Source organism: Thermobia domestica, chromosome 8, assembly GCF_964235325.1.
Source record: "Thermobia domestica chromosome 8, izTheDome1.hap1.1, whole genome shotgun sequence".
Classification (NCBI taxonomy): Eukaryota; Metazoa; Arthropoda; class Insecta; order Zygentoma; family Lepismatidae; genus Thermobia; species Thermobia domestica.
This window is the reverse complement of record NC_137461.1, coordinates 241,487,512-241,513,506: the sequence shown is the minus strand read 5'-3', so window position 1 is coordinate 241,513,506 and position 25,995 is coordinate 241,487,512. Positions and strand designations below refer to the sequence as shown.

Here is a 25,995-nt window from a genome sequence, read left to right as displayed (position 1 = left end):
GGTCACTGGCATCTTCGGATCGTACTCGAGTATTAATTTCCACTTATGAAAAATGTAATCTAAAACAGATTCAGAATCTAACTGTTCTCTATTTCTCATTTCTTGCTCTAAAACTTGCGAAACTATATTATCTTCATAAGCCTCTATTAATTTCTTCTTAATCTGTACATACATGAGATTATCATATTCTGCGGTCGATTGTAAAGCTAGCAGATAAGCACGAGCCCCGTTTTCTAAACAATACGGCAACAAATGACGTTTCTGTACATCACGTAGGTTATGAAGGACAGAGAAATCCTCAAAATGACTAAAAAACGACTGAACTGACTCGTTCAATTTGCCGGAAAATTTGGGGGGTTCTACTAAACGATCTATAGCAGAAGACATAACACTAGTATTCTCCATTATATCTATTTTCAAAATGACACTTGAGATAAATATCTTACACTACTATGTATATATATCCAACACCACAAAGAAAAACAAAATATAATAACTTGACAAAATTTTCTCTTCTCACCCACTTATCATTCGATTAAATACAACAAAAACAAAAAATTACTCTAACAGAGCAAATGAATAAAGTAGCGAGGGTGGACGGGTGGGTTAAAAATAACTCTACTTAATTTCTCTCGACAAACTAAAATTACACAGTACAAATTACTCAAAATTTGGGATCTTAAAGCATCTACCGAATATTTAGAATCTTAATTTATCGAAATTTTAGGATCGTAACAAAGGCGTAAGCCTCACAACATCTCCACCATGTGCCGGTGCTGTGTCATCAGTTATAGCTCAGAATACGAAATAAATAAATGTAACCAAATGGGGATGGAACTGATGCACAACACGGTACTTAACTATAAAATTGTGGTTGAATTTAAATAAAATTCAAATGTTTTAATTTAGAAAATGACTAGTTGGGGAAAAGGGTGAGAGAAAGAGAAAGGTTGTAATTAAAGAATAGGAGTGAGCACTAGCCTGACATATCCAATGAAGGTGGTGTCGTCCTGGTCATCTGGAATGAATATCTGGAGAAGTCTGGATTAGCTGGTGACAGTCAACATCTGGATCTTAATCCTGCTGAACTGCAAGGGGCGTCGATGATGCGCTTTGCGATGTTGTCCTTTTACATTCCCATTCTACTAATCGTAACTAACAAATGTATCTGCGGCGTTGAACCGGCAGAATGGTATTCTTTGAACTTGGAGTCGGTGGTCCTCCAACGGTGGGATCCGCTTCTCTCCGATGATCCTACACCTGTCCCAATCGTGTGTTGAATACCCCTTGTTGTTCTGTTCCTTCTAGTTTTGTCCAACTCAAGAATGATGACTTAATCGGGAAGTATCAGGCTGTGCTCGAAGGTATGCGGAAAGGAAAGAAGGAAGCTAGTCGAGTTTATTTAACAAATATGCATTTACAACATGTGTCTGAGAATGTACACTTCTAAACAAAGTTTTCTTTCAAAGTTTTCAAAAGTTCATGTCTCTTTATATCAAATACACAGTCACTTCATTTCCAATAGACAGATACTTCACAATAGTAATAAAATGGTCATCAGTATCGAGAAACACATTTCTGATATGGATTCACTACCACAAAAAGTATGTTTCATTTCAACCGTTAATTCTCAACTGAAACTTCCTGTTTCAACACTGTTCTTCATTGAGCAACAATGGTAAAAAAACAGTGAGATACATTTTATTAGAATCGATTCACTTTCCCAAAAATAAGTTCCATCTTCTTCATTACCCTTTTATTCAAACAGGGGTAAGGGAGTCTTCTACCTTGGCCCTAGACTTTTGTCAGTAGAGACAGCATTACAGACTTAAAAATGTAAATACTTATTTCCTTAAAGCAAACAAACGCTGAGAAATATTAAGATGTAGGTTTTGCCATCAATTCACTTCCCAAGAGTAGGTCCTATCTTCACCCTTAACAATCTTATCATTCCAGAAGTGGTTCAAACCAACGATTTCGAGCTTCAAACTTTATCGCCCTGGAAAACAAAACAGTATGTCATAGCGAGAAATAGCTTTTTTGATTTGTATTCAGCGTCCGAGGAACAGACGTTCTATCTTTGATCTTACTAATCTATTCCAACCGGTAGTTATAGATGGGCTACTTCAACTTAGAGTATTGAATTCAAATACATTGGTAGTCTACCGTAGTTCCACACTGTGAAACGAAACTTACTTCTCTTGAAAACTACTATTAAAGATTATTCTGAAGTATGTTATCTTGTTTTAGCTCGATCAAATATTGGTATACGCCTCATCTTTAAAGATTTTATTATCACATGGTGATTACATGGTGGGATTTTATTATTACAGAACTACCCATACCCTCAAAAGTTTCAAAGCAATCTTCCCAAATATGTTACTCTCCCCCAAAAGAAAGAAAAAGTAGTAGAAGAGTTTCATCCAAATTACAACGTCTCTGCCATTCCTCAAAGCATCGTTATGGTATAATTTATTGAAGTTCAATTGTGCTACTTTTAAATAAAAATTATGCCCCTCCCCTAGAAAAAAATGTCATGGGCACCTCTTCGCAGTTTTATAGAGGTACGGTCACTCAGTGGTACAGTATTAATCTCTACTGTAAGGGGTCTCTTGTTCGATTCTAAACTATTCCCATGCAATTAAATGCAATGACACATACCAAACAAACTCTTTCTCTGCCACCTGCAGGTATATATATTTCATGTTTTAACTACTTACGTATTATTATATGGATCTATGACAACCCATATCACGTAGCTAATAACTCAATTTCACCGGGAGGGGGTTGAGTGGTTCAGTTCTAGAGCGTTAACCTCTGGTGCATGGAGTCCCGGGTTCAAACCCTGCTTCCGTCTAGTGAACTTCGTGGTATACAAACACCGTGTGCGTGGGTTTCCTCGGAGTTCTCCACTTTCCTCCTACTTTCTTCATTCCACCATTTCATTCATCTCTCATCATCGTCGTCTCCTTTAGCCTAGCCGGCTTAATCGTGGGACGCAAAACTCAAAAATTTCATTTCAATTTCACCGGAAGTGACGTTTTTCACTTTGTTTGTCCGAGTTATTTAATAATCGCCCACTCTCATTCATCATCTGTTTTCTCTAGCGCGGCATACACATTGAACATTGAATAAAAGATCTTTTCTTTTATAAACTTAGATTTTCTACACATAATATTTTTAATTTTTGTAGTAGTTTTTTTACTGGGAAAATATGATATAAAAGCTTCTGAAGTTTTAAGATTTAACAATAGAGTTCATTTGTGGCTAAGTTGTTCGCGTATCCGTCTTTGACTTAGGAGACCCGGGTCGATTACCGGCAGGAGCTCATGTGGTTCGGATTCCATGTCAATCAGTAGGTCCACGTCTCATATAGCCTCGCTGCTGAATGGGACGTTAAACTCAAAATCGGCTCAGCTCAATTAAAATTTTAATAATCTGATATACTTTCAACGATTTACGAAACCCACGAGTTTTCTGTGTTTACTTTCTCTCTTTCCAATATTTCTGTACAAATTCTCTACTAATTCTAAAGTATGATTTATGAATAAATTATTATTATTTTTAAAAAAAAATTCACTAAACAACACCTGGTTTTTAACGTTCAAGACACTTATTATAAAAATATTGCTATGTCATTGGCTATATTTATGCATAAATACTTGTCCTCGTTTAGAATTATTACTCCCAAGAAGTTACGTAAGACATCTATGTGTGACGAGTATTTATACTTAAGAATCAGCGCTGACCGCAAATTTACTTTTCTTTTTATAGATATTCCGACAATCTTCCTTTCACTTCTACGGATTACAGTATTGCGACAAAGCCGCATGGGATCTAGTAATAACGAACTCATCAAAAAAGATTACCTTAACTATGTAATGAGGTATCATGTATATGTTTTACCATCTGTTCCATGCAAGCACCATAGTTAGTTAAGGTTCATAAGAAACTCATAACTTGCGACCGAGAACATATCTTTAAACATATTTTCGATTAGCGTGGACGAGCAGTCTTCTCCATGAGAGACGCACGTACTTTCAGCAGGGAGCTACTAAGAAAGCATATCGTGTACTAGATTTAAAGTTGCAACGACAAGTAATTACGTTGAAAGTGAATTCTGAGTTACAAAAGTAAAGATTTGTATAGGAGTAATTCTAGAATAAAAAGGAAGGGGAAAGTAGTTAGCGCCGTTTAAGAATGAAAATCTCTAATGTAGAAACATTGTTTCTCAAACTGTGTTCTAAAAATACAAGTGCAATACAAGTTCTGACTTGTGATTCCCTATAAATTGAACATTCCTCGAAAACAGCCAAAAACTAAAGCATTTAGAGAATAAATTAAAAATGAAATCTTTTAAGATTAACGTCCCATATTTATGCCCTTTAGGCTAAGGTACTGATGAGCAAATGCAAGACCAAGACCAAGACCGGGGTGGTCTTGGTCTTGGTCTTGGTCTTGCACATCCAGTCTTGGTCTTGGTCTTGCACTGGAATCCTTGGTCTTGGTCTTGGTCTTGGTCTTGGTCTTGCACACCCAGTCTTGGTCTTGGTCTTGGTCTTGGTCTTGCATGCAAGAGTCTTGCAAGTCTTGCATGTAAGAAATCTCAAGCTTCCCATAGGTAAATTTTACAATAGATATAAGGGATTATAAACTCTACAATGCGCCAATAGTAACGGAAATACAACGTACGTTTCTGAATGTAATTTAGTTTAATTTCGTATAAGTATGATGATAGTGTACAACATAGGTGATGACCTTTATTTTTTAATGGGTGCCCACGCATCACTACTTATAAGATATGCCTAAATCACAACGTTTCGTAATGTTTCTATATTTTTAACAGATCCAACACTCCACTGGTTCCCAAACTGGGCAAGCTACCCCTGAGACGCATGAAAGAAAATCAAGACAGCACAGATTATTGAAATACCATGAATTACAAAATTATTTTTACACTCTAAAGGCGTCAGATCTTTCTTTTCAACCACGATTAGCTAATCCTTGTATTAAAAAAAAACTTCCAATTAAATGTTGAGATTTTGTTTTACTTATTCCAATATGTACTCTCTGGAGCAGAAACATTGACATTATGCAAAAGCGATGAAAAAATTGCAGGCTTTTGAAACATTGGCATGGAGGGAAAAAAAGGGAGAGAACTATCTGTATTGAACGGAAAACGAATGAGAAGGTGTTAGAAATATTAGCAGTAGGGGGAAAAAGAATTTTAGATATTGTTAAGAGGAAGAAGAGGAACTGGTTAGGATATTGGCTGAGGAGGAACTGTATTACGAGAAGCGTGCTGGAGGGTATTGTGGAAGGAAAGAGAGGGAGGGAGCGAAGAAGACTGGTTGAAGGAAGGTATTAAAACAGAAAATTGCTACATGTAGACGAAGAGACTAGCTGAGGACCGTCGAACCTTCTCAGTTGCCGCAAGTAACATGTCAATAATGGCAGAATAGCTATTATGATGATGATCATACGTTTAGCAATATTGGCCAAAAGAAAAAAAAGAGAGAAAATTAAAATAATAATAATTATTATCAAACCTCTTAATATTTTAGAATAATTTGAGTGAAAATTGAAAACGACTCAACTGTCTATATCTTTTGTGTAAACTCAATTTATATAAATACTTTTGACCTGTATTAGAAATACAAAATAACGACATCAAACTCCAAGTTATTTTAAGTCTTACTCGTGAATATGGATTACTAGCATCAATTACTACTTCGTTGGGTTAAATTATATATATATTTCGTTCGTCAGTCACTTTTTACTATAAGTAAAGCGCTCTCTGATATCGGTCATTTTCGATTATTTTTATACTTTTCTTACCTCCTCCTTCCCAAGTTGCGGGGTTGAATTTGGATTTAAACAGCATCGGAAATGTCACTGTTTATCTCAGCGACCCCCAAAACTACAGATTCCATTTTAATATCGGTCATTTTTGATCATGTTTAAATATCTTTCCCCTCTCCCTCTCCTAAACTGCACCGTCAGCGTGATATGACAGAAACCATCTCAGGTCTGATCCTCATCTATGTTGAAAATAAGATCGAGTTCTGACGAGTGGTTCAAGAGTTATTAAATTTTATTTATTTTTGTACATTTTCTATCCCCTCCCTCTCCCTAAGTTCTACCGTTAAAGTGATTTCATAAAAAACACCCCAAGTTCGAATCTCATCTATGTTGAAAATTTGATCGAGATCGATCAGCTGGTTCAAGAGTGATGAAGTCACAAAGACAGCACTTATATTTTTAATTTTTTACATATATATCTCCCTCCTGCCCCTCCCCTACGTTGCACCGTCAAAGTAAAATGATAAAAATCGCTCCAGACTTGAACCTCATCTATGTTGAAAATTTGATCAAGATCGTTCGGGTGTTTCAAAAGTTATTAAGTTTTATTTATTTTATATATACCCCCTCCCCTTCTCCTTCCCTAGCTTCTACCATCAAACTGAAACAAACTCTAAAAAAAACTTTCCAGGACCGAATCTCATATATGCTAAAAATTTTGAGATTGCACAGAGAAAAATTCGTTCTCCGGACAGCGGTATATTGTACAAATATATGAAATCCTCTTGCTTCCTACAGAAATCACTACGGAACATACGTTATCCGTATGCTACATAGGCACTGCCCTTAGATGTTACATCATGCCGTTGCAGGATGTATGTCATCTAACAGTTTTCCGTATATCCCATGCATATACTTATGTTACCTTCGTCAGCTATATGTTATATACGTCCATACATATGTGAGATCCTGACCGCCTACATTATTTCATACAGAAAGTACGTATTGATGGAACACTTATACAGAAAGTATTATAAAACATGCGTTTTCAGTTATACGTCTGCTGTACGTTAAGTCCAAAAACTACAGGAATTACGCATGTAACCTATCTTTTTAAGTACGCCACCTACACCTTTTTTTCTCAGTGTGGTTCAAGAGTTATTAAGTTACAAACTTAGTCACTTTTATTTTCATTTATATTGATTTTTGTGCATCTACCCCTCCTCCTTCTCCCCTACGTTCCTCCGTCAAAGTGAACTGACAGATAACATTCCAGGCTTGAACCTTATCTAAGTTAAAAATTTGATCAAGATTGGTATTTTGGTTCAAGAGTTATTAAGTTTTTTTTTATTATTATTTGATAACTCCCCCTTATCCCCTCCCCTGTTTTACCGTCAAAGTGAAATGATGAAAACACTCCCAAGCCCAAACCTCATCTATGTTGAAAATTTGATCAGGATGGGTCGGGTGGTTCAAGAGATTAGGAGTCACAAAAACAGTCACTTTCAACTTTATAATATAGATAGTATAATGTTATATCCAGGCCCGAAACCAGCCACAGAGGTTTGGGGGAAGGGGCACGAATATATTAGGGGTTCAAGTCATTAAAAGTTTCCTTAAAAATATTTTAATTGTGATTTTTGTACTGATGTCTGGAGGGGTCACGAAAAGTTTAGGGGGCAAGGGCCCCCTAGCCTCCTTCTGGTTGCGTGTCTGGTTATATCGTTCAATCTTCGATGTGACGTATACCTAAGGAGGCTAAAAGTTATATTAATAAACAATTATTCAACGTATAAGCATCCTCCTATGAAATCAAACTTGCGGTCATATGCACTAATTTTTTGTCAATGTCATGAAAATGTTATTTTGATATTAATTTTATGAGCACATATTAAAAATTTCCAACGGATGCTTGAGTCTCCGAGCCAAGGCCATATCCATGTAGTCGATACCTATGGTGTACGATATTACCGATGCTCATTACTACATTTCTCTTTAGTTTTGGAAGAAGAACACCACTAATATGCTTTGAAATGAAATGAAGTATCTAGTTTTAACGTTCCACGATTATTCACCAAGGCTAAGGGAGACGGTAATGATGAGAAATGACTGAAATGGTAGAATGAAGAAAGTAGGAGGAAACGGAAAAACGCCGAGAAAATCCATATACACAGTGTTTGTCGACCAAGAAAGCTCACATTGCGCAAGATGACACCTGTGTGGCTTGAAAACGAGACCAATGTCTACAGAAACCAATATCTACAGAAAACGCGAACAATCAATTCAGAAAACGACATACTGTAGCTATATGCTACAGGGGCAAACCGACTCACACGGATTGCATAAAGTACTGGTAACACATCCACTCTAGCAGCATTTTAACTCAAGTCAAAAATTCATCTTTTTTATATTCTATAAAAAATTCAAGTAGTGCCGGTACTTGTGCAAGACTCTTGCGCAAGAGTCTTGGTCTTGGTCTTGATCTTGCAGGTATGGTCTTGGTCTTGCACCCCTTGGTCTTGGTCTTGGTCTTGCATCGGGATTCCTGGTCTTGGTCTTGGTCTTGCATGCAAGACTCTTGCAAAAACTGCAAGACCAAGACTCTTGCGCTCATCACTAGGCTAAGGGAGACAATTGAAGAGAAGTGAATGATGATAGAGGAATTTGTGGAATAAGAATGTGGGAGGAAACGGGAGTACCTCGAGATAACTTACGGACACTATGATGTCCGCAAGAAACTTACGTCTCAGGGAATCGAATCAGGGACACCACATATCAACGGTAAGCGCTCTACCACTCATCCAGGAGCACTCCCGCCAGAAAAGAAAATTCAATGGAATTGCACATCAAACACTGCACTCGAGAGTCTCAAATAGGTATAAATTATATAAATAATAGATGATACTAGCAGAGCGGGCAGAATACGTTTTATTTTGGACATAAAGGGCAATGAGGGTCGATTTAAAGCAACGGAAGTGTCACTGTTCGTCTTAGCAATCCCAAAAATTATGGATTCGATATTAATATCGGTCATTTTCGATCATTTTTAAATATTTGCCCATCCTCCTCCCCAAAGTTGAACATCGAAATGAAATGAAAAAGAATATCCCAAGTCTGAGCCTTATCTATGTTGAAATTTTGATTGAGATCGGTCGTATGATTCAGGAGTTATTACGTCACAAATATTGTCATTTTTATTTTTATATATTTTGTTATATATGTTGCCTCTGCCCCTTCCGTACGATACACCGTCAAAGTGAAATGATGAAAACAATCCCAGTCTTCAATCTCATGTATGTTGAAAATTGGATCGAGGTGGTCCAAAAATTATGAAGTCACAAACATACTAACTTTCAATTTTACCTATATTCGTATAGTAGACTACCATCAATTACCCGCATCACTGGGTTAATCAGTCACTTTTTATTACTACTAGAGCGCTCTCTGATATCTAGAGCGCCGTCATTAAACTTCTATTGAAATGTGTATCCTAAGGGAAAAGGGGTTCAAACATTTTTCATTAATTTATTCTTGCCGTGCTAAGAAGGGGCATTTCAGAATTTTTCGCTATTAATTACCGTTCTTACTGTGGCAGAAATCAAAATTAGAACTGAAAGTGGTTGATTTCTCCCATTTCCGGTTTGAACAGAGACTTAAGAGAGACGTTGGTACATAATCTTGCAATTTTGCAAGATTGAATAACGCAATTTTGCTTATTTCACAATGTTTACATTTGGAATTTTGTGACTTGGAAATACTCAGCAAAGCCACCAATAACGACTTACGGCTATTGTTAGCTGTTGGCTAGTTTAGCATTTTGCACTGTTAGAGTTCTGCTGCTTTCTCAGGGATGTTTCCAACTAAAGGCAAACGTCTTGAAATCTGGGCTATTTTATTCCCAAAATAGCGACAAAAAGTCATTTTTAAGATTGCAACTTTTGGATGATTTTTAAATTACAATTTGTCGACTTATTTACAGGTGTAGCTACTTTTGTGCTGCGAACAACTTGTCGTTATGTAATGAAGTCCTAGGCTTTCTTTCTGGATTTTCAAACCACGCTGTTCACAAATGTTCAAAGTTTTATAGAACGACTTTACAACGATACTTGTATCATTTCTTGTAATTTTAAGCTTGTAATTTTAGGCGATACTTGATTTTTATATGCACTTTCAGCTATCTCAATAGAAGAAGAAGAAGACATAAAATTATGATTTTTATTTTGAATTAATGTTTTCATATACTTTTTAATGTATGTAATGGAATGTTCTGTAACCATAACGACGGATTGCTCGTTGTCATAGTAAGGCAAAACAAAGAAGACATAGGCCTATACTGTTACTGCTAGCTGATCTAAAAATTTGAATAAACGACATATTGTGCGATATTGGGTGAATTATTTTGGTTTATTCATATGGCTCAATAATATTTTAAGGATCAGGAGTGATGTTATAACTTTGCCAGTCTGTTTGTTGACAGGTATCAGAACAAAACCGGTAAGAGAAACGAGAAGCTAATTCTTGTAATCGATGCAGCGTCCCAAGAAAAGGTTCAGCTTTTCCGTTAACCCTCTATTCAAACCGGAAGTGGTTCGAAATAGCCATTTCCGGTTTTAATGTTTATCACTACAGATCTAGAACGCTAAAATACTAGCGAGAACCGGTTTCGCGAAAATGTTTGATTTCATAGAGCAAAAATGGTAAGGGATATTGATATGCAGTTCCTAGTACTTGATTCAGCTTCCCAGGAATAAGTTCTGTTCTTTTCATTAACTCAGTACTCAAACCGGGAAAGGTTCAAATAACCAATTTATAGTTTCAATATTTATCGCTACAGAATAAAAATGGTAAAAATAGCGACGAACTGTGTTGTAAAATTGATTCGAGGTCTCAAGAGAACATGTCATTACAACTTCGAACACTCTTTCAAAACTGCAAGTGGATGAAAATTTACTACTACGTCCGGTTTCAGTATTGATTTCCATAGAATAAGAACAGTAAGAGATATCGAGATGCATTTTTTTTGCAATCGATTTAGCTTATCAAGAAAAGTTTCCATCTATTCTATTAACCTTCAATTCGTACCGAAAGTAGTTCAGGAATGCACCGACGAGGTTTCCAGCAGATTCGCTAACTCGAAAAAAAAAAAAATCCTAACCCAACATATCTTTCTTAATAAAACTATACTTACTTAATAGGGAAATGTAGCATTAAAATTTGAACGTACACTTCATCTGTAATCTTTCTCTTATAAAAACAATAAAAAATGTGTCATTTTCACTGGAAATATAGGTGGAAGTATTTTACAATTACTTATCGTCTTTTCGTATGTTGAATAATAGTGTCCACCTGTTCAATACTACATAAAGGTAGTGGCTTGTAGCATTGGACCCCACCCCAAAGTTTGGACCCCTAACAAAAAAAAAAATACTCGGGACTAACCATATCCTCTTTCAACATTTATAATCATTGGACAGAAACGGTTAGAATAGCTGCAAATGTTTTTTTTCTTTCTTTCTTACTTTCTTTCTATTTCAAATTCTCTTTCTTTATACTACAGTCGACATCGGGAGCTGATTCCTGACGCCGAAACAAGCCAAAAAGTCCTTTGGAACTTTGGTCAGTGAGGGATAGTTTCGGCGATATAAGGTGCCGAAAGCGTGGGAAAAATGAACTTCAGAGGGCTGTAATTTAAAACCAAAGCAACGTAGAGAGTGCGATTTAGAACATGACACTCCAAGGCATACCTGCTCGATTGAAAAATGTATGTTTCAAATCTGAGGGATTCCCCAGACAAGGTGTATGTGAGGGATTCCCCAGAAGAACAACGTAGGGATCTCCTGTAACCTAGCAAGTAATCTCTACGTTCCGTTGGAGAATCCCTCGCACACATCTTGCGGAGATTTCAAACATACATTTTTCAATCGAGCAGGTATGACTTCGAGTGCCATGTTCTAAACCGTACTCTCTACGTTGCGTTGTTTTTGACTTACATCCCTCTGACGTTCATTTTCCCCACGCTTTCGGCACCTTATATCGTCGAAACTACAGCTCACTGACCAAAGTTCCAAAGATTTTTCTTTTGTTGCTTGTTCGATGTCAGGAATCAGCTTCCGAATAGTTTCTTACCACCCTGTAAATGTATAAGACCTGAAGTAAATTTCGATCTAAGTGCCATTTTCTGACATTTCGAGTTATAACCGGAATGTTGGCCTATGGGCCAAGCCAGTTTAAGTATATTTGGTTCTAAGCCAAACCTGTGCATAGTAGTTCAGATCATTGTCAGTAGAATGCATGAGGTGTATGCACACCGTACAAATTCTCGAGGAAAAACACCATTATCTCAGAACTGTTCAAATGGCACTTAGATGTTATATATATATAGGGTGGTAGATAACTCCACCGACAAACTTTGGGAGGTGATTCCTTATATGAAATGAAAGAAAAAAGTTCTAATAAACATGGGACGAAAAACGTTTCCTTTCAGAGTTATGAACCGCCGAAAATTCGAAAATTCACGTTTCGAAACGCTCTGCCTTAGAAACTACAGGACAAATTCCAAGCGGTTTAAGGAATTACAAAGGAACTAGTATGCGCACTATCTAAATATTCATGTTCTACCGGGGTCTTATCGGCGAAACGAACTGTAAAAAGGAAGTTGAGGTATAGGGATACTCCTTTAAGTACTAATGGCGCGTTCATTTAGCCCATAACGGAGGATTGTAAAACATGGATATTTAGATAGATAGCATACTAGTTCCTGTGTAATTCCTTAAACCGCTTGGGATAGGTCCTATAGTTTCTAAGGCAGGGCGTTTCGAAACATGATTTTTCGAATTTTCGGCGGTTCATAACTCTGAAAGGAGACGTTTTTCGCGTCCCATGTTTATTAGAACTTATTCCTTTCATTTCATATAAGGAATCACCTCCCAAAGTTTGTCGGTGGAGTTACCTACCACCCTGTATATATATATATATATATATATATATATATATATATATATATATGTGTGTGTGTGTGTGTGTGTGTGTTTGTATGGGATGTTTCAAAACAACACCAAAAGGTTTGGAAGGTGATTCCTGACACCAAGATAAAACAAAGTTTAGGCCAACCTGAGTGCACAAATGCTTCCTTTTGGTGCTATGACCAGGCGAAAATTTGTCGAAAAAATGCAAAAATAGCCATAACTCGAGAACAAAATATCGGATCGAAATCGGATAAAAGGAAAAGGACATTAGTTTTAGTCGTAGATTCCATTAACGCACAATTCATTATGGTGCAGGGGCGGCGCAAGAGTGATCCCCAAAGAAACTGAAGAATTTCTGAGGTATTTTATCGAGAGAGGACTAAGGAGAATTAAGTAGAATCAACTACATTATATCAACGAACACATATCGTATTACATTGTCCAAGTTTTTTTTTTAAAAAAAACTGTTAAGTTCATAAAAATAAAAGATATACATGTTTCAATGATCTAGTTTGCCTCAGCGCAGCCTCATATATAGCCTACATATTCTTTAAGTATGATTTATCATTTATGGAAAATACTTAAATATGTATGTTCCACGGGAGAGCCCAGTTTTTGTAAATGTAATAATTAAGAATGCCTTGTATTATACAAATAATCCTCTACTCTAATCTCTTTTATCTTATATTTCCTTCTATCTTTTTTTTTTTTTTTTTCATTTCTAGAATATATCCTTTACATGTTTACATTTCTGAACTAATTCACTATTGAACTAATTATCATACGAACTTTTAACTTTTTTTTTATTACCTAGGTACATACGTTATCTGACTGTCTTTTCTGCCTTTCTCTTATATAGTTCCCCCAGTTTCACACATGTTTCGTTCGCAAACTCTTTCATTTTTCAAGCTCTATAAGGGATATACGTGTTCAATGCCCCGAATTATGTAAAAGTTTAGAATTACTGACATCAGAAGAGAATAAGAGGGCGTGCGTCCATTCCCAGCGACACTGGCGGATCCCCGGGGAGGGCGGAGGGGGCGACCGCCCCCTCCAAAGTTTTTTTTTTTTTTTTTTGAACTTTCAGCATTTATCATTGGGAAATGCTAACATGGTCTTTTTCCCGACCGATCCAATATGTGTGACAAGCATAGCAGAGTCTAATCAAAATGTGTGGTACTTAATAGTACTTATACAGACATATTTGAATTGTGAATACTTTTCTCCCTAGTTCCTTGGGGTGGTCACCATAAGCCCCAAAGGAGCGAGAATGTGATTCATTCGTTGGACGAACAGCCGTAAGAAGGAGGGTAAGACCGCTCACTTTTTGAACTAAAAACGTATATTTTAAAATTGTGTCCTAGAAAAAGGATATGGGAATGGAATTCGGGTCCTGAAACTTCAAGTACCTTTACCTTGATTAAAGAGAGATATAGAATCTTCAGCGCTCCTTACCGGAAAGCTCTCTGAAACTGAGACTTTTCAGTTGGTTGATTGATTAATATGTGTTTACGTCGTTTGCCAAAAGCGATGCTTTACAGAACGAGGACTAGAGTTTAAAGTTGGATCTGAACCAATGTAGTGCGTTCGATGCTCACTCACCGGGAATCAAACCACAGAACCCCTTGCATCAAAGATCAAAGGTAGGTTCGCTAGCTACTAGATCAACAAAGAGAGCCGTGACATTTGGAGTTCAACACGGAAACATTAGGAAGGGACCAGGGATTTATTATGACTTCAAATGGCATTTCATATTTTCTTGAGAAATAACACAAGTTTGTTATTGTAATTCATACATAAAAGACGAAATCCTGAGTGAGTAACTTCGTACAGGCCAAACCACTTAAGCTAGAAACTTGAAATTAGGACAGTAGATAAGATTTGTTACGTAGGGTATTACTAAGGAAGGATTTTTTTTTTTTTTTTAATTCGAAGAAAGGAAGGGAGAATAGGGTGGAAATTACTTTAATAAGATGGCCATCTCTTCGAATCCGCTAAGACTAGAGACTTGAAATTTGGCATTTTGATTTCTCATTTAAAATAATTTGACACGCGTTTCAACTTTTTTTTTTTTATATTATAGTAAAACGGAGAAAAGAGAGATGGAAAGAAAAAGTGGCGGCGATTGCAATAAGATATCAATATCTAAGAATCTTTGAAGGTTAGAAACATGAAATTTCGTATATGGACTTTCCACTTAAAATAATTCAAAACGTATAGCAGCATTTTTTATATTTTACCTAGAAGGGAAGAAAAGGGGTGGGATTATTATTATTATTATTATTATTATTATTATTATTATTATTATTATTATTATTATTATTATTATTATTATTATTATTATTATTATTATTATTATAAGATGCCATATCTCGGGATCCCTTGCGGTTAGAAACATGAAAGTTGGTAGTTTGATTTTTCATTTAAAATAATTCAACATTTATTTGAACGTTTTTTTTTCACTTAACGTAGAAGAGAAGGAAAAAAGGTGGGGCTGGTTCATTAAAATGCCTTAGGAGGTGTTTGAATTTCGTGACAGTCTTAGCTCAATCGAATTCTATATGAAAGGCAGAAGGAAGAACGCGAAATATTGTGCCACAGTACCACGTAGGAACATTTGCTACGGCCGTATGTCGAGCAGATTGGGGATCGTCTATACCTAGACGAAGGCTAGTATAATATACCTAGGTAATTTTATTGTTGTTGTAAGCATAACTATAATTATACTATGTTTCGTGGACCCCACACAAATATAGAGATAGATTAATTTTGTATTAATTTTTTCTAACTGCTGTCCCGCAAGTTACTCAAAATATAAATGATTAGAGCAAATTGTGCACTCTTTCGTTAAAATAAATGATATCGTCAATACAGTATTTTCTTTTGTGCAAGTACTGTGCCAGACAGTGCATGTCATATGTTTCGGTGACTGTGTGTGAAGTGAATCATGACACCGTCACGTCTCCGAAACGGAAGTACGTATTTAATTTAAATCTACAGAAAAAATACTCCCATTACAAAAGAAAAAAAAAATACAATTTCGTGTCCCAAAGTGGAATCTGGGAATCTTTTTTTCCCAACCCCTTCCAGCTCCGGATTCATATGAGTCCCATTCTTGCGAATTAAATACTGGTCACCTTGAAGCTACGCTCGTCTTCGACAAAGCGAACCGCCCCTCCCAAACGATCCTTCTGGATCCGCTAGTGCCCAGCGACGACACCTGCCCTATCCAATATATTACATTGTAATATAAAATATATTGTAAATGATGGAAAAAAAAAAACAACCTTTTCTTCTACAAAAATTTGCTGTCTCCCATTTTTTCCCCCTGACCCTTCGCTTGCATCCAAGAAATTAAAACTGGTGTCCTCCCTGTTAAGAATCTTTCAGTGAGTTCCTGTATCAATTTTTTTCGAATTTAAAATACTTTTCACTGAATATTTTAGAGGTTACGAAATAGTTGTTGACTCAATGATACATTCGATACAGTTTAGTTCATTATTGTTGACTAATTAAGTCTTGTGAAAATGATTTTGAAACACCTGTTAATCTTAATGTGAAATATGTTAATACGAAAGATGTTCAATAATTATCCTCACATATTAATGTCTAGACCTTATCAAAATATGAATTGAAGTTACCTGCGATATTTTTCGACGAACTATCTTCCACTACCGGTACGTCTCCCATCTGGCTATGAGGCTCATTACCTTGTGATTGTAAAATTATTTTCCCTATCCCTTTCAATTGAAATTTGTCTGAACTATTTGTTGTTCATAATATGATTCATAATAATGCTAAAAGATTCATAAATCGACGCTAGTTCGTACCTTTAGCACTTCTTATGATCAACCTAAAAAATTAGTTCTCAGCCTTTTGAAGACGATGATGCCCACTTTGTGAGCCCTATACGACTTCTTCTTCTTCTTTACAAATAGTAGTAAAGATAATAGAATATAATAAAAACTACCTTAAGGTGACTCATCGACAAACTCAGCAACCCTTGGAAAATGATTCTTTTTTTTCAATTTATCATCGCACTATTACGCCCTTTCGGCTAAGGAATACAATGATTAAAGCAAGTGAATGATAATGGAAGAATTGGTAGATGAGAATGTGAGAGGGAAAAGGAGTACTTCAAAAACAAAAAGACATGATAATGTCTATCACAAACTTACTTGGCCGGAAGTCGAACCAGGGAACGTATAGCCCACACATGACGAGAAGAACCCTAGCAGAAATAATGTGACGTAGGTATGGGCTCGCCCACTTTTCGGACGGGAGTTTCAAATGACACCACGAAATAGCACACAGATAACTACCCGGAGTAGCAGACGACATCTAAGTATAGACCACACCTCAAAAACCGAAAATGGACTTGACTGTGTCGTTGTCCTCCACCCGCTTCCCCTGTTTTAGGGTTCTTCTCGTCATCTGTGAGCTGCACATGCCAGAGACAAGCGCTCTATCACAGCCACCGTGCACCCCTCAACTCCTTGAGAGATACGGACCATCATTTAAAGAATAAGGTACTAAGAAAAACATACTTACCGTTTCCGCACAAACGAAACTACGAATTCCACATCGTGACGTCTGTACTTTTTTTTTTGTACATTGATTTATAACACAATATTTACTAGACTAGTACATGTGTCAGAATCATAGTTCTTCCTCGAAAATGGGCGGATTTTGTCTTACTGATAGATCGCTCATTTTTTTGGTGCGGGGAACCTCGTTCGACACAAGACCATAAAAAGTTCGTGGTGGCCAACCTGGTATGCATCAGTTTTCTCTTGACTATTCTGTTTTCTCCTTCATTCTCATTTCACCAATTCTTTCCCAATACTTAGCTTCCATTTATTAAGTGTTTCCATTATTGGATGGGATTTGCGTTTAGCATCCCTTCTGCAGCGAAGGTATATGAAACGGGGAGCTATAACTTAAAGTAAAATAGGATCCGAACCGAATGCACTTCCGGGAAATGAAGCCGAGTCTTCTATGCCAGTTGCATACGCTACCCACATAGTCATGAGTGATCTTGCTGTCCTCACTAGACTGGAATTCATGAGTTAAACGTTATGAACTTGATATAATTTCAGTTCTTCCTCCGGTAGCTAATTCTGTCCTAAGGCAATGTACATCACTCAAATTCGTGTATCTCTTTTTTTTTTCGAATTCTAATCATGTTCTTATAACATTGACGACATGCTGTGATTTTTTTTTTCGTTGAAATATCGAAAATATCCGAAGATATCTTCAGCTTCTTTTGGGGCTCACCCTTGCGCCGTCCCTGCACGCCAAATTGTGCATTAATGGAATCTACGGCTAAACAATGAACTTTTCCTTTAATCTGACTTCAATCCGACATTTTTTCTTTAGTTATGGCTATTTTTGCATTTTTCCGACAAATTGTCGGCTGGACATAGCGTCAAAAGGAAGCATTTGTGCACCCGGGTTGGCCTATACTTTTTGTCTTATCTTGGTGTCAGGAATCACCTCACAAAAAGTCGTCGTTGTTGTGAAACACCCTCTATATATCATCACAACCCGCAACACTATACCGAAACCGGAAAATGGTTGAATTTGCTGGTACTTCTGGTAAACTGATACTGATCTTTATAGAACAAAATTTTTAAGAATTATCGGGTAGTGGTTTTGTGGAATCGATTTATCACCATTAGGTCTGAAGAATAGGTCATGTCGTCTCCTTTAATCTTTTATTAAACCAGAATTGGTTCGAGTTAACGATTTTTTGTTTCAGCCTTTGTCGCCGAAGAAGAAAAACAATAGGTGATAGCGAGTAATGGCTTTTAATATAGATTTACCGTTCGGGGAACAAGTTGTATAATCGATTTTATTACTCTATTGCAACCAGATAGAGTAATGTGGTACTACAAATTTGAGTATTGAATTCCCGTAGTTTGAAAGTCTACTGTAACATCACACCGTGAAGCGAAATTCACCTATTGTTTGTTTTAATCATCACCTGTTCTTTCTTTCTTTTGGTTTATTTTAATTGTAGCGTAAAGTAACACCTTTCATTTCCCAAAGTAAAAAAAAAAAAAAAAAAAAAAAAAAAAAAAGATTGGTGAAAGATTTAAGAAAAAGCAATTTGGGAAATGTTCTTCATTTTTCCAATATTCTCCTTTTAAACCGACTTGAGAAAAGGACAATGTTCCCAATTCGATTTAGATTTCCGGGCTCTCGGCATCTATCGCCATGTTTGTCCCTTCACGTATGAAGGATGTACACTCATGTCCAAAATTATTGTCGCATATCTACAACTGTCTTCTTGTAAGAATATAAGTTGATAATGATTTTGCAAGATACGTTTAATACTGATACTATGTTTATAATCGGGATATGTATATTTGCGGTAAATTTCATAGGAAAAAAAATTATAAATACGAAAATTAGAGTGAGTAAAACAAAATGTTGCTAATTTTCGACAATTTTATTTTCGATTTATTGTTCTTATTTACTGCTCTCTTGACATTAAATTTTCCACATACATGTCTTTGCCGATTATACACATACTATCATTATAAGAAATCCCGGTCGAATTCGCTATCAAATTATATTCCTAGAACAACATATTTATAGACATGCGACAATAATTTTGGACATGAGTGTACGTTCCACGGCGATCACACCATCCAAGGAAAGGGAAGCAGCCTCGGACCTATATGTTAGGTACCGTCCAGGCATTTACGTAGTATGAATGAGGAAAACCTCACTCAGGATGACTTGACCGAGTGTCCCCACCAAGAATCGAACTCGGGACCGCTCGCATCAAATACAAGAGCGTTCGTGACTACCAATTTATATTGTCTAGGCATCGTCTAGGCATCGAGGCTTAAAAATTGATCTCTAAGGGCAAATCATGTAACAATTTGGCATCCGATATTTTTTGAATATATACCCATCACTGATCACAAAAATGGCAGATGCCAGAAGAAAAAACCTCACGGAAGGGTTAAGGGGAGGAGGAGAAAGTCGAAATTTTAGCCGTCTCTATCATTCACTATATCTCCGTAACTATTGGAGCTAGAGCATCCAAACTTTTTTTTTTAATTTTATTTGTCTAATTGTCTTCTACAATTTAACTTTAGTGCATTTTTGTGTCTCACGCCTACAATAAGTCATGAGTTTATATTGGGATGAGGTGACAACATAGGGAAGTCTCTTCTTTATTGTAAAATAATTGAGGAATAACAACAACATACAGGGAGAATTCAAGATAGGCGCTAAGCCTGATATCCTCTACAATATAATAGTTTTCTTGTTATTTTCATTTTTACTCGGTATTGGTTGCGCGTGATGCCAGATTTTTCCACAGATTCCTTACAAGTTCGGATTCGGAAAGATGTTTCCTCTAAAAGTTTTTCTTCATTTTATGCTCTTTCAAAAAATATATACTTATATTACTGTAGGACTAATTGTGCGTGAGCTATAAGCGACTTTATTCTGTCGTGTGCAAAACTGATCATGGCGCAGCCCAAGATTTATCTTCCTATAAATGGTAGATATTAACAGCTGATGACTAATATGCATATAATCTTGTCTGCATGCAAGTATATAATCCTGGTGATTAAGTCTGTTTATATCCTAATTAAAAATATCCATTTTTAATATCAATTGACGGGCTTTTTGGAAAATAACCCTTGTCAAAACACAAAATTTCTCTGACGAATGAAAAGAGAGCTTTTTCTAGTACACCCTATGAGAAACTCTTCAAATCTGTTTCTTCATACGTATCTCTGATACTTGTAAAACATGCACAAATATGTTTCTTTCTATTCATTTTTCTTGACAAGGGCTGTTTTTGCTACAATTCCTTCGATTTATGTACTACAATGATACTGAACGAAATAGAGCAGGAACCAGATTTCAAACTGCCTTCAAGAGAGAGTCATGAACAATTTGCCACCCAGTTTTTCTATATATATTACCACCTTTCCCTCTTATTGTAACGGTAAGAAGAAAGCTTAAAACAAGATATTTCTAACATATTATAAATGATTAGTTTTTAAACTGTTAAATCTTATTTACAGAGGAAGTACTTGCCTATTATTAAGATTGTGTACAGTTGTAATAATATAATAAATCTAAGAAACGTAATAGAAGGAAACCGTATACTTAAATATCTACACAAGAGAACAAATTATTTGATTTCTAAAATTAGTTCTCAATAATGTCCCTGATATATTTTGATAAAGAAATTTGTTTTTAAAACTGGCTTCAGAATTTGGTTTTCCAAGAACCACCCGGAGTCTTCTGGCCATGGTAGATCTATATCTTACTTACCAGCGTTTCCCAAACTGCTGTTTGGTAATGAGATCTCTTTATATGTTGCTTCAGAGCATCATTAGTTGGAGATAATCCCTTCAGGCTGCATTTTTTTTCACGATAGGTCTTCGAAATAGCCCTGATTAGTTGTGTTATAAGAGTGCTGCAGATTCAATAGTGCTTGCTAATAAAGGAATCTGTTCTAGGGAAAATGAAAGGTCACAGTTTTCTCAATAAGTAGACAGTTCTTGCTCTTTGATGTTCCAAATGAATATGACGTTATATCGCATCCAAGTGGAGCGTGATACGCGATTACCTCTCTTTTCATTTTCAGATAACTGGTGACAAAAATGGTGAACTGGAATAAACCTTCTTGTGTTTGAAATCCCGCCATCATGTATAATTCTTTACAAGAAATTCTGTCATAATGGTATATCAACAGCAAAAATACATCGGTGTCTCTACTCGCACAACAATTCTTTCTGATTTGTGATTCATGGCATGAAGTATAATTGTATAATTTGCTTCTTCTTGCTTTCCTTCAAGATTTTGATCATCGATCTCGAAGTCTCACTTAATAGTCTTCTGATCTTTAAAACTTCCGGAAATAAGAAAAAAGAGTTCTGAAGGTGATAATTCTAGCAATGCATTATCTACTTACTATGATCTACTTACTTACAAAACTGTGACCTTTTATTTCACCTCGGACAGATTACTTTATCAGCAATTCTATTGAATCTGCAGAACTTTTTCACAAAGCTCCTCACGGTTAATGCGAAGATCTGTGATGAAGCCAGGCTCCTTCGTTTAGGAAAATGCAGCCTGGAGAAATTACCTGCAACTAGTGATGTTCTGAAACAACATATAGAGATATTCCATTACAAAACAGTAATTTGGAAAACGCTGATGAGTGTGAGGTCGATCAACCAAGGCCAGAAGACTCCGGAAGGTACTTGGAGGACCAAATTCTCAAGCCAGTTTTGAAAACACTCAAAGATATTAGCAAGGCTTGTTTAGAGACTGCCATGTGAAGCTGCCAGAAACGGAGTGTATAAGCAGTGCTGCCCACCCCCCTCATGTCCATGACGCACCCCCTCAATTGTCTATCCGCAGGTGTTCTTCCATGAAAAAAATATTTTCGATTAATTTTTACACGCCCTCAAACATATTTATATAGATTTTTACCCCCCCAAATATTTCAATGACGCAGTTTGCGTCATAGCCCCCCCTTGTGGGCACCCCTGGTGTAAGTTTGAAACGTAAATGTAAGAATGACGGTTCCTTGTGCACTCCAATGTGTATTTGTCCCAGCGAGTATAAAAATTCAATATTAATTAGTAAACAGAACGATGAAGAAGACTGAATGATGAATTAAAGACATCACAAATTTCTTTATCTTTGTCGAGATATAAGAGGAACATTATTAAGAACTAATTCTAGAAATCAAATTTGTTCTCTTGTGTAGATATTCCTTAAATATACGGTTTCCTTCTATTACGTTTCTTAGATTTTATTGTATTATTGCAACTGTACACAATCTTAATAATAGGCAAGTGCTTCTTCTGTAAATAAGATTTAACAGTTTAAAAACTGATAATTTATAATATGTTAGAAATATCTTATTTTAAGCTTTCTTCTTACCGTTACATAATTATTAAGAGGAAAAGGTTGTAATATATATGAAAAACTGGATGGCAAATTGTTCCTGAGTCTCTCTTGAAGGCAATTTTGAAATCTGATTCCTGCTTTATTTCGTTCAGTATCATTGTAGTACATAAATCGAAGGAATTGTATCAAAAACAGGCCTTGTCAAAACATTTTTTTAAAAAGGAAAATAAATAGAAAGCCACATGTTTGCGCATGTTTTACAAGTGTCAGTGATACGTATAAAGAATCAGATTTGAAGCGCTTCTCATTGGGTGTACTAGAAAAAGCTCTCTTTTCATTCTTCAGATAAATTTTGTGTTTTGACAAGTTATTTTCCAGTAGGCCGCTCAACTGATATTAAAAATTAATATTTTTAATTTGATTATAGACAGACTTAATCATCAGGATTATATACTTGCAGGTAGACAAGATTATATATATATTAAAACATCATCAGCTGCTAATATCTACCGTTTATGGGAAGGTAGCTCTACAGTTTCGCTGATCAGTTTCACACACGACAGGATAAAGTAGCTTATAACTCAGGCACTATTAGTGCTACACTAATATAAAGCATACATTTTTTGAAAGGGCATAAAATGATGAAAAACTTTTAGAGGAAAAATTTTTACGATTTCGATCTTGTAAAGAATCTGTGGCTTAAAAAAAAGTGACGTCACGCGCAACCAATACCGAGTGAAAATAAAAATAAGAAAACTATTATATTTAGCTCAAAAATGCACTAAAATTAAATTATAGTCGACAATTAGACAAACAAAATAAAAAAGTGTGGACGCTCTAGCTCCAATGGTTACGGAGATATAGTGAATAGTAAAAACGGCTAAAATTTCGATTTTCCCCTCCTACCCTACCTCTCCCGCGAGTTTTTTTCTGGCATCCAGCATTTTTGTTGTCAGTGATGGGTATATATTCAAAAAATATCGGATGCCAAATTGTTAGATGATTAGCCCTTAAACTCGAAAAGGAGAAAGCAGTTCTGTCAAGTTGATGCCTAGGCTAATATATATGTGGTGTCTATTATGACGCATAACTTCGACATTGAATTTGAAAATCTATTGCCAATTTGTAAACAAAATGCGAATTAAAGCAAAAGGGTGCTGTGTAAGTTATTCCTGTGTATCAAAAATAAAGAAAGAAAGAAAGAATAAAACGAATACTTACGAATATGTTGAGTGAATGAAGATTGGATAACAATCAAACCAGCAACAAACAGTAGAAGGTGCTTCATAGTTGCTTTCTTCCCAGAGTATGGTCCTCGTGTGCCCTTCGATTTACCAACAGTTCAGTTTACTTGTTATATAGCGGTCGGTCGTGATAGTTCTACAAAATAACGATAGATGGCGACATCAAATAAAAAAGTTATGCTCATCGAATGGGATTACATAAACAAAAATCTCAAGCTTATTTCAACACCTGACAAGAAAAACCTGTTTGTTTACTACGCTTCCTTTCGTGTTTAAGTTTGGGAATTCGATGGATCTCTTTTTAAATATCAAGGACTTTCTCACTTGTTACATTTCAAAATAAAATAGCATGTTTATCTTGGCTTACTCGAAATTATTAAAATAATTAAAATAATTAAAATAAAAATTTCGCCCAGTAAATCTATGTTTTCGTTCTTTACGCACAATAAAAACAATGGAAGCCTTTTGTGAGTTTATTGCATGACTTTCGTCCGAAAATATTATGTGCGTTTTCCTTCAGTTAGCTTAGTTAATGTTATATTCGTGATTTTAAAAACAAACATTACCGGTATTGTTAGGGAAACAAAAACACACACTGGTGCCTATACGTCTGGCGGTTGAAGAAACTTTATGTCCTGCTGGACTTCTGTTATAACTTATACTAGATATCAAAGGTAACAAAACAAACAAAAAATGTCAAATTTATCTTTTAATTTCTATAAATAATAAAAAAGTATTTATTTCTTGTCAGAAGCGTCTACTCAGCGTCAGCATTGCCTACACAACTAACTTTGTAACTACAAATTTACATCCTTGAATTAAAACGTTCCCAAATACTAAGTCCAGCTCTGTAACCAGATGACTTAAATACGAAATTGAGATCAGCTTTTTAGGTGGGGGCGGGGGAAGGGACTTGGGATATATACGGTACTCGTACATAGGTTGTTGACAGGGGGCCACGGTGGCTCAGTGATAGAGCGTTCACCTCTAGTGCATGGGGTCCCGGGCTCAAACCCTGCTCCCGCCAAGTGAACTTTGTGATGGAGAAACACCGTGTGCGTGGGTTTCCACGGGGTTCTCCCGTTTCCTGGCACTTTCTTCACTGCACCATGTCACTCATTTCTCATAATCTCCTTTAGCCTAACCGGCATAAGTGCGGGACGTAAAACTCAAAGATTTCATTTTTTTCATATATAGGTTGTTGACATAGAGAGCCTAGCAACGATTCTTAGAAACAGGTCATTCGAGCCAATTATAGCTATAATGCAGAAGAATAGTTACAACAAATGAGAATTCAACGCGATGACTTTATGAGTTCTATCTGGTAATCTTTGAAGTCATACGTCGCCGTAGTACATTTTCAATTAGGACAGGCGAAATGAAATAGGAGTGGAAAAATAGATATTTGTTTGGCACAATGCAGATGTGAAATATTAAATAAATACCTTGACAAATAAGAAACAAAGGTTCAGCATTACAGCTGCATGCGAATAACACAGATATCATCATCTGCAAAGTGCATCACCATTAATTACTTCTTCATATTAATAGTGTAAAAGTACACAACTTAACGTTACATCATACTAATCAGTGGTCATTGGATTTATTGAACATTACACAATGCACTCACTTGTACTAAGGACGGCCAATTCCGGAATTTTTACTTACCGGAATCCGGAAAGTAAAATCGAAAAAATCCGGAATTCGGAAAAAATACGATATCGGAAAAATCCGGAATTCGAAAAAAATTAGAAAGTTGGGAAAAAATAATTTGGGGTTTGGGTAGGATTCCGGAAAATTTTGTCCATCCTTAACTTGTGCTTGAATATCTTCATGAGACTTACAGAGACTATTTCCGTTTATATCAGAGGGCGCCATTTTGAATATTTCTGTGTGTTTATTTGGCAAATCAGAATATACAGCAACTATCGGATATAGGTAAATTTATTATAAAGAAAAGATAAAGAGAAAAAATACGTAAGATAAATTACTCCAAAGAAGAAGTTACTAAATCGACAAGTTAATATAGACTTTATACCTAATTGATCCATCTATGTTTAAGATTTCTTATCCACCATTTTGAAAAA

General features: G+C 36.0%; 1 protein-coding gene across 1 annotated transcript in view; it reads right to left on the bottom strand.

Annotated features, from left to right (window-relative positions):
* The window catches only part of LOC145691972 (protein takeout-like), a 78,034-nt gene extending 53,993 nt beyond the window's left edge, over positions 1 to 24,041 (bottom strand). The window contains exon 1 of the mRNA XM_081767270.1: positions 23,886 to 24,041. Within this exon, the coding sequence (XP_081623396.1) occupies positions 23,886 to 23,952 (67 nt within the window). The 5' untranslated portion in view covers positions 23,953 to 24,041. The remainder of the gene's footprint in view (positions 1 to 23,885) is intronic.
* Positions 24,042 to 25,995: the final 1,954 nt, after the last annotated feature.